This window comes from Orcinus orca, chromosome 18, assembly GCF_937001465.1.
Source record: "Orcinus orca chromosome 18, mOrcOrc1.1, whole genome shotgun sequence".
NCBI lineage: Eukaryota > Metazoa > Chordata > Mammalia > Artiodactyla > Delphinidae > Orcinus > Orcinus orca.
In genome coordinates, this window is record NC_064576.1 from 10,975,791 (window position 1) to 10,986,277 (window position 10,487).

The following is a 10,487-nucleotide window of genomic DNA, read 5'->3' on the forward strand; positions in this document are numbered from 1 at the left end:
CTGCCGTTGTAGAACAAAAGCAGCCACAAACATTACATAAGTGAATGAGCCCAGCTGTAGCCCAATAAAACTATTTATGGGGATTGAAACTTGATTTTCATGTAATTTTCACTCATCCCTAAATATTCTTCTTCTTCTAATTTTTTTCTAATCACTTAAAAATGTAAACACAGTTCTTAGATTGAGGACCCTACAAAACAGACAGCAAGCTTGACTGGACTCCTAGTTCATCCTTGAGCTCTGTTTACTAGGTATTTTTCAATGTTCTTTAAATTCATATCTTTGGAAACCCAAAACAGGGCAAAACGTTCAGAGACTTGATGCCATTTAAAAAAAATTTTTAGGACACTGTTGAGGAGCATATAAATTTAGGGTAAAAGTTTCTTCCATTTCTACCCAATGGATGAGGCAAGAATTTTTGCTTAGCCTATGATGTTCTCTCTGAAGTTTCATGGTACATCTCTTAGCTATAGGATTGTAAGATTGAAGGAAAACCGTATTCTCATTTTCTGACTTCTCTCATCTCTCCTTTGAGTCTTAATCTTTCAAAACGGAAAGGTCTTAATCTTTTGAATCATCTATCTCCTTGATCATGCCAGCTGCTTTTCTCGGGACCTTGCCCTACTCTCACATCTTTCTTAAAAGGTATAGCACTGAGAATTACAGGCAGAATTCAAGGTATAGACATCAAAGCTTCATATATGTATAGAATGACATTGTTACTTTTCATTAGCCTTTTTGGCCAAAAGCATAAATTCTTCAATGACACTCTTCATCTCTTTCCAATGTTCTGTAACTGATAGTTTAAAGTTCATCACCTCAAATATATAATTGTTAACTTTTTCTTCAAATATACTTTAACTTGTCCATGACCAAATTAATTTACTACCTTTTGTTCTCTCATATAACTTTAAGAGAGCTTCTGGAAGTATATTCCCAGTGGCTTTATATTATGTTGATACAAGAGTTTAATACTACTAGCTAATTAAAACATTTCACATTCATTCTTTTTGCTAAATTTAAGATCCAAATTAGCCTCAGGGACTTCTAGAAGTCTGTCTCCATTTTTACTATTCCCCATGGTTTATTCCCTACCTCCGCTCGCCCTTAAGCTAACCCACACCACTTGAAATTCCAATTTAACCTTTTTAAAAAACAATCTTGTCAAAACTTTAGACATCAAATTCACTGGCTCCCTCTAAGTCTACTTTAAGTCTCTGAAGCAAACTCTAGAAGCCAGGAAAATTTCTCTTTTAGACACCATGCTAGTCTTCTGATTATATAATTTAGTATCATTTAAACTGATTATTACCACACTTATTCCATTTCAGTCTATAGCCCAAAGACCCACACACCCTCCCTCCCTATTTTCTTATTTGTACATTATTAGTTTTTATCCTTCTCACACTTGGCATTTTGTCTACTATCAACTCCCCATTAAATTTACCGTATCTATCAACTTTTCCTGATCTGGTGAAGTAGCTTCAAATTCTACTCCTAGTAACAAAAATGTTAACGTCATTGAAGAAGCATGTTTCAGCCTTCCTGTGTGATTTATAAGGATGTCTACAATTATCAAGGTCTGTCCACAAAATTTTCCAAAATATTGACAGCAAAATTCAAAAACAATTCTTCTCACATTATCTTTGACCTAAAAACAAAACTAATTTTAACACACACAGCATATAAACAGAGAACACAACTTCAGTTTGGAGGGAGAACAGAGTCAGACTGCTGGGTTCATTTCAAATCCTAGGTCTATTGCTAATAAATATGTGCTTATGGGCAAGTAATTTTGAATGTGAGGAATAAATGACGTAATAATAAAACAGAAACGATATAGAAGCTGGTTTATAGTTGGCACACAATAACTATAAGTTAAATGTTTAACTATAAGCTAGATAAAGATAGCTATTATTACCTATTATTTTAGAGAAGCTGGACCTTCCTCAATCCAAATATGTATTAGTATAAGGATAACCTTGAGGGTTTCTGTGAGAGGCCCTCCTTCCTCCCTCCCATTAAAGGACACTAAGGACAGTGGCTTCTGATCTACTGTTTATGCCTCTTCATTACTCCCTTCTTGGCTATCAGTCTAGGGAAAGGGAAGATAATAATTATCAAGCACAATTCTCATAGTAACCTTATGAGCTAGGGATTACTTGCTCTACTTTAAGACAAATAAGTTCAAAAACTGGACTGCTGGCTCAAAAAAGTGAGTAAACTCAACTGCTGCTACCACTTTTAATTTTTGCTGCTCTCAGTCCTCCACTTTTCTTCCTTCCAGTCTCTTCTGACACTTTTCCACACTTACTTTTACAGGAAAGTTGGTCCATCATAGATATCACCACTAAATTGTGGACCTTTTTCCGTCGCTTGGTGAACTAATCAAAACACACCTTGGATATTCAGTTCATTTTGGCTATTTCTGTAGCACTTTCATTCATTCTTCCTTTTTTAAACTGTGCGAATTTGAAAATTTAATATTTATCTCATTTAAAACATGCTAAGAATTGTAAATTTAAACTGATAAATTTAACACAGAATAGAACAATTTACAATGTATTTGTAAATATGCTACATTTACAACACTCTTTTAAATATTGACCCTTACAGTGAAAGAGGAAAATTTCAAAAATATTATAAGTATTATAAAAATAATATTACGAAATCCTCGTAATATGACAGTAGGACAAATGTTAAAAACAAGAAAGAAGAAAGGAAATGAGACTGCTAGTGAGTTTATGTGGTTTCATGAAGGGCAAAAGTATGTTACAAACATGACATTCGTCCCTAAAAAATATAAATATACACACAGATAAAACAAATAGAAGAAAACATAAACAACTGTTGGCTCTAAGGGTCTAGGTGGATATACAGTGATCATTATACTATTCTTTCAACTTTTTTGAATTTTGAAAATTGTCACAATTAAAAGTTGGAAAAAGAAAAGGCTTTAAAGATGAGAGTAGACTTTAGTCATATTATGAAGTGACAGAAGCCAAATCAAAGCAATAAGAAATAAAGACTAAAGAGTAAAGTTTAGTGTGGGAGATGTTAGAAGCAGGAAAGATGACTTCAAAAGAAGTAATAAATAGGGGGAAATAGAATTTGCAATATATGTGAAAACCCAGGAAGATTCACAACAAAAAACCCTGAAAAACCATGGGAAATTCATTCAATCAACACATTTATTCAAAGCCCATAATGTCCTGTACTAGAAACCGTGAATGCCATAATAATATAAAACCCATGAATGGCTGCCTTTCAAAGAATTTATAATCCAGAGGCGGAGATAGGGCACACATTCAAGGAAGTAAAAGGGAAAAGTGGCAAAGCTATTTATGTGTTCCTAGGGTAGCTAGTGGGATTTAGTTTTCTTATTAAAATAGCAATCGCTGTAAGAGAGCAATATTTGATTAACTTTAAGGTCATTTTCCATTCTAAACATCTTCTTTATTCCCCATCCAAGAGTTAATTACGTGCATCTCCTTCTGGAGATAGCCAACTCCAAGATATCACTTACATGACTCAAAAGAGCCTTAAAGGTTACTTTCTTCACATTCCCACTTTCAACTGTCCCAAAATGAGTTATTACAAGCATGAAAAGTTGTGACATTAACCATTTTAAGAAAGGTACAGATTAATCCTAAAGCAAGACTGTAAATTCTAAAGCAAGACATAGACGAAACAAGAATGATTACAATACCACCCTAAGAAACCTTTTACGGAAATGCTTTTAATTAATTTAGAGTTCTATCATCTCCCTTCTAAATCCTTCTCCTCCCAAATGTACAATTTTATTTCTAGTCCCCAACTGCCCACTCTACTTCTGATCCCAACTTTGGTCACAACTACACGCTATTTTATTACTTCAAAGCATGCCATGCTATAGTACTGCATTTCCCCCCATTTCCTTGTTCCTTTGTTTTGATTCTGCTTTTACAACTGCCATCATGTATGTCCCAACCGACACGTACAACTGTTTTTCAAGGTAGAAAGAAATCTCAGTGAAGAAATGTGACTTTGTACAAGGATCAAAGCAAGTGACTAGTCACAAAAGTGTCTGAGATACCAAGGTACAGCCATAGAAAAGGAAAACTATGGAAGCTTCCATTACTTTAATATTGGAGAAGCCCACAGTGGGTAAAAGTCCAAAGAAGGAAAACCTTAGCTCAGATATAATTTTAAAATCCCAATAGAAATGCTGGAACTCACAAATGGATGTTCATGAGCTTCGAGTTACCTGACCAACAATGCCCAGAAGCTGATCTCCTAGATATTAAGGTTCTTCCTCCACCTCCCATCAAAAAATAAAATTTCAACTTTAAACTGTATCAAAGAAAGGAATAAACATAAAATGTGACTGGTTAAAAACTGATGACATAGGTAAAGAGCTTTTTGTTGTAACTGCAATAACTGTGCAAGTCCAGGATTATAAGCAGCCCAGGATCTGCAGGACAGGGCAGGAGAAGAGGTACGGCGCTCAGCCTAGAAGATCCAGGAGTACCCCAATGTGGTGAAGAGCCTAGACTTCGGACTCAGACACTCCTGGAGTTGCATCTTAGCTTCGCTACTTATGAGGTATGTTTGCTTGAGAGGGTACTGCATCCTACCCAGCTTCAGTTTCCCCATCTAAAAACCACAGGATTGTTGGAGGATTAACTAAGATTAATATATAACTGGCACACATAAAGTACACAAATTGTAGTTTCTATCACTGTTATTAGCAAAGGGCACTAAATAGGTATGAAAGGTGAGAGTAAGAAGAACAAAGAAAAATATATTTCACAAATTTCTTACAAAGCCTTTCATCAACACTTAGTTAATTTTCATGGCAATAGCTAATGGCTTTGTAGAGTGCGTATATTTAGGTAGCTACAATTAACTACAGTACAACATTTACTACGAGGACACTGCAATAGAAAACTGCAAGGAAGAATAGAAGTAGGGGTTTGGGGAACTGGGCTCTAAGGCTGACTGAGCTCAGACCAGTTTCTAGAACTTAGGTGTGTCTGCATGTGGAGCACCTGTCTGTAGTTTTGTTTCAGATGTTCAAGAACACACCTCTTGAAAAGGGCTTCCCTTTGTAGAGAGCAGTAGGACAGTATTTTATCTGTATCAACAACGCTTGCTTTCCTAATCCTAGCTCTCACATCCACTATAATGAACGATCACAGTTTTAAAATAGTTTTATTCGAAAATTTAATTTCTGAATGCAAACCTTCTAATTCAGTTCCATGTACTTTTTCACAGGAACAAAGAACAATAGTTGGAACGTGAATTTATCCAAAGTCATTCTTTCCAATGCCAGATTTCATACCTGAAACAATATCAGTAACCCTCACACACTGATTACTTTCCAGTAGCTAAGAATCAATGCTCTTCTTCCAGAAAAAAACTATGGGGCTTCCCTGGTGGCGCAGTGGTTGAGAGTCCGCCTGGCCACAACAGTGAGAGGCCCGCTTACCGCAAAAAACAAACAAACAAACAAAAAACTATGAAAACATGAAACTAAATATCAATAAATATATACCAATTATACTGTTAGGTACACATGTAAATTATATTTTTTCTTTAAATATTTCAAAATCTCTATGGTCAAGTTAAAACAGGTAAATAATACATTCATTCTTGTGTTTGTTCAGAGCAACATTTAGAACCGTTTTCTTAAATTTGACTAATTCCATATTTATAGGCAACTGCTCCCCAAATAATAGACACAGAATTTGTTAAAAGCTTCTAAAAGTAACTACTGATGAAGGAAATTTAAAAGTGTGATTCTGATTTTCTTTTTTATAAAAAAGTTGTTAAACTAATCCATTTAAACTTTTTTTTTTTTTAAACACCAGGGGGGTATATTTGGTCATTTTCCTTACTGGACAGGAAAGAAAATCTTACTCTTTCATCTAAGAACATGATCTGTCCATGCACACACATCATCAAACAGTAAAAAAGTGGCAAATGTTTTCTATAGTTAGTTGTTCATGTTGACAAGCCATTACATAATTGCTTGAAAGTTAAAAGCAGCAAGGGTGAACTGCTCACTAATCTTCAGTTATCAGCCATTAGAATGCCACTTAGCACACTTAAGACTCAATCTAAAGGTAACTTCACATTTAGCTATTCACTTCTGACCAAGGCTTACTCTACTTACTGCAGTCAACATATTATCCCCTGAGCTTAAGAAACTAAAATGCTAGCAGAAAGGAATACCATGGTTCAATTCTTTAATACTGTGGTTTGAAAAACTAACAAAATAAGACAAATAAGAGAATTGAAAGACAGAGAAACCTCAAAAGCAATGCAGCATTAAAAAATGTTTAGGTACCATCACATAGCTATTAACTTGATAAATAAAAACTATAAAATACTGTGAAGACACATGGAATCATTCAGCTAATGGCATTGTAAATCAAACCTACCTTTCTTCAAAGAAACCTCGTGGTATTAAATAGAGCTATAAAATTGCTTCTTGCCTTTGACCTAGTAATTTGTGAATATGCAATGAATTCCTGCTAAATACATTCTAGCAAAGTTATTTACAATATAGAAAAATCGGGACCAATCTAGATGCCCTACAAGCAAGAAACAGCTCAGCAAACCATAGTATTGTAATACTACAATGAAATACTGTATAGCCAATGAAAATGTGCACTATGTTGATATTCAAATATACCTGTAATGACAGCAAGCTAAAGAAAAAAAGGCACAGAACACAGTCACACTGTTTATTAAGGCTAATGAAGATCATAAATCAGAAGTTAAAGGAATATGAATATGACTGTATGTTCACTGGACTACTGTTTCTATGCCAGTAAATTGAACATAAAATAATTTTGAGAGGAGAAAATGACCAAATCCTCAGGGTTCTTTTGATTGTCTCTCAATATACATGGTGAGCTAAATACAGGACATGGACTTCACAGGATATGTAAAGACTATACTCCATAAATTACACTTATGCTGAAAATAAACTTGGTTCATCTTTACACTTATGAATATTGTATAATATTGCAACAATAAATATTGTACTTTCCCTCCAGGAAGGGCAAAATATCTTTCAAGGGGAATATATAGTAAGCAAATATGATTATCTCTATCTTACAGATGGAAAAACTGATAGAAATAGTATCAATGACCTACCCAATTCATCCAACTCCTGATTCCCTAACCTAAAAGCATCTCTGGAAATAATTATTCCCATTTCACAACTCCCACTTCCAATTTTTAAAATAAGTCCTTTCAACTTTTCTGACAGTGTAGACAAGACTGTCTTCCTTAACAAATATGGAATGGATGAGAAAAAAAATATTAATACCCTGATTGAAGTAATGAAAATTTAAACTGTTTACTGTTTTTCTCCTTTGAGAAGCAAAGAGAAGAAATATTAAAGTGTACTTCAAATTCCCTACACCAGTTAGTCAAATTCTAGGGGAAAACTGCTAAAAGTGCCTCTTTCTACTGGTCTAAGATCTGTTTCCACTGACCAAGATGTGAAAGCAGCTGGCAACAAAGATGAAATCCAAACACTTCAGAAAAATGATCTGTCTTGCCTGTTTCATCCCTATACTTGTAAAAACTAAAAATCCAAAAGGACTCCCTGAAATTAATCAAAAGTTAACTAAAAGGAACTACCTAAAGAAGGACCTGTTGAGGAAACAAAATTATCTAACTAGCAGACCACCTGTAAATTTCACTCATACTCATGTCTGAAGTCCATCTCAAATGTCACTTCCTCTCTGTAGCTTTCCCTGAAGACTCCAATCCGCAGATGTTTCCTCATTTGTGTTTTAGTGCACTTTGGACAGCCATCTATTATAACATATCAGATTTTGATAATCTGTCATAAGCTTATGATCTTTGAGGTTCCTAGGAGACAGGAATATCTTTTTTGTGTCTAAGGCACTAGTTAGACAATATACGATTGCTGTTAAATTTAAATTTAAAGACCAAATACTACGCTTTAAAGGCTGATTACTAAAATATTTAATGGAAAAACCTGTGTGCTTGTGAGACTAGCTCTCTCCCACTTGGAAGCACTATTTTCTTTCAGTCAGAACTCTCAAAGAGCGAAAATTTCTTGCATTGCAAGGTATGAGTTACAGTATTCAAGCACTAACTGTTGATGTGAGTACACCTGAAAGATCCTTAGACATTTTTAGAAATCCAAGTTTTTAAACAGAAACTGTAAAATGCCATGAAAAGTTTAATAGCTTCTTTAGTGCCCTAAAATAAGCTCAAAATTCACAACTATTGTAAAGCTAGCAGTAATAAAATAAACACCAGCTTAAAAAAACCAAGCTTAGTAAATAAACCTACTTATAGATTGTAAAAGTTTGCTGAACGATTATCCTGTTAAAAGTATTAACGGTTTCAAAGAGTTTCTTGCACCCCAAAGGGTAAGTTTTAGCAACCTAAAATAACTGTGTATGTATACTTTCCTGCCCTCTACCTAATAACCTAAAAGCAGGTTACTCTACCTACGTCTCTTTTACTAGTGGTTAAACTGAAAACCTTGAGTTTAAGGTGGTAAGAGATCAAAGTTTTCAAGATCTGCCCTAGGAAGAAAACGCCGGTTTCTCCTGTTGTCTGCTCCTTTTAAGTGTTTAAAACAATCTCGGAGAAACTAGTGGGATCTTACATATTTTTTGCATATTAAATTTCTTTTTTTACACTTAAATGGTAGACATTAACTGTCTCAACCATCACAGCAACTCCTTATTAATGCAGTTTACGCGGTTCTGGGTGTTAAATCCCACAAACAAGGAAGCGACTGCTAACCATGAGGTAAAAACACCTAAGTCCTAGAAAGAACAAGTCCTCATAATCAATCAGGGTTCCAGAAAAGTAGAAAACGGGAAGCAATGAAATTACAAGTTACTGGAAGACCTGGCCGTCCCCTTCCGTGGAGGCGGGACACGGGGCTGTGAGCGGACACTCGCCCGTAGAACGCTCGCTGACCTGCACGCCTCCAACGCCAAGCGAGCGCCATACACACACAGTCCCTGTTCCGGGAAAACTGAACCCACCTGCTCGTGCTACCTGGCCCGCCGAATTCGCCAGAATCTACGCCGGTACGGAGGCCGTTCCAGAGCCTGCGCCCCACAGCGCGGCCAACCCCACGCGCTTCTGGGGACACCCGACCGCACCCGCTGCTACGCCCCCTTCCCCTGAGACGCCGGCTGCCCCCCCGGCAGAGGGAGGCTTCCTCCTCCGACTGTGCACCGGGGGGTCCGCCAGGCCGCACCCACCTTGCACTCGTCGCTCTTTTTTTCTTCCTCGCAGAAGTTGACTGGCGCCAGGCCGGGCAAGTAGAAGGCTGCGCTCCGACGCGGGCCCGGGGCCGCCCCCAGCAGGAGCAGCGACAGCAGCAACTGCCACCGAGGTGGAGACGACGCCGGCAGCCTCGCGCTCATAACGGCTGTTTCGGGGGAACGGCAGCAGAGCCGCGGGGGGTGAAGAGGGAAGGAGGGACGGGGAGGCTCAGCGACGACTACCAGTCCGCCGGAGCTGAGGCAGGCCGGCCCCGCCACAGATAGTTCCGGTTGCGCTAGGAGACACCGCGGGTTCCGCAACAGACTCCGAAGCGGACCTCGACGGAGCATGCGCAGCGCCGCCTGCACATGCTCAGTGAGAGCGGCTGCAAGCGCCCTGAGGAGTTTCCGGGAGGGAGAGTGGAGGAAATCCACTTGCCAGGTTTTCAGCGGGTCGGCTGGGGTGTTTGCCGCGGGAGAGGGTCCAGCCCTCCCGTTCCTGTTCCAAATTCCGATCTAGAGCCCCCTTGGGGCGTCGTGGAGCGTCTCACTTGCCCAGCGCCCCGTGCTTGCTGCCTTGCCCCGGTTTTCCCCGGTTTCCTCACTACAGTGCCCAAGGCACACCAGCCCCTATTACAGAGGTGGTGCGCCAAAAAGTACTTGCTGATGAAGGCTGAGTTGGTGGAGGGAAGAAGTTTGGGAGACGGTTGAGTGCAGGATAAGGAAACCAATGGGGAGGAACTAGCCACAAATCTTTAAATAGACAGCTACTCAGAGGTGTGTGCACGGACAGGTTCCCAGCATTGGATGCGGTGGCTCATTCTTGCGTGGGACAGTGATTGTTTGCATAGACTAAACAAGATCTCTTTAAAGAGGTGAGTGGAAATGAGGTGAGGGGAAAAATGGGAGTAGACAAATAGGAGAAGGGAGTATTGACATTTCTTTGCAAAGGAAGACAGGAGCACACCTGAGAGCCCAGTGAGAAATGTAGTTCCAGCAAAATAGAAATCTGGTATGATCATCCCTGGGCAAGTTTCTGTCACTTTTCCTATTGAAGTGATGCGATGTCCGTTTGTATATGCACAGACGTACTTGTGTGTGTTTGTGTGGTGCGTTTTGAGTATTTTTCAAGGAGAAACTTGCTTTTCGTGACAAAGGAAAACACACAACATAAAAGATGTGAGTTAAATTTTATTCAGGGACTTTACTGAGGACCATAGCACAGGAGAC

At 38.3% G+C, this 10,487-nt stretch overlaps 1 protein-coding gene across 1 annotated transcript in view; it reads right to left on the bottom strand.

The window, feature by feature from the left end:
* Window positions 1-9,646, bottom strand: part of TM9SF2 (transmembrane 9 superfamily member 2) — a 57,660-nt gene extending 48,014 nt beyond the window's left edge. Inside the window, exon 1 of the mRNA XM_004273635.3 lies at window positions 9,255-9,646. Coding sequence (XP_004273683.3) covers window positions 9,255-9,608 — 354 coding nt within the window. The 5' untranslated portion in view covers window positions 9,609-9,646. The remainder of the gene's footprint in view (window positions 1-9,254) is intronic.
* Between the last annotated feature and the right edge of the window lie 841 nt (window positions 9,647-10,487).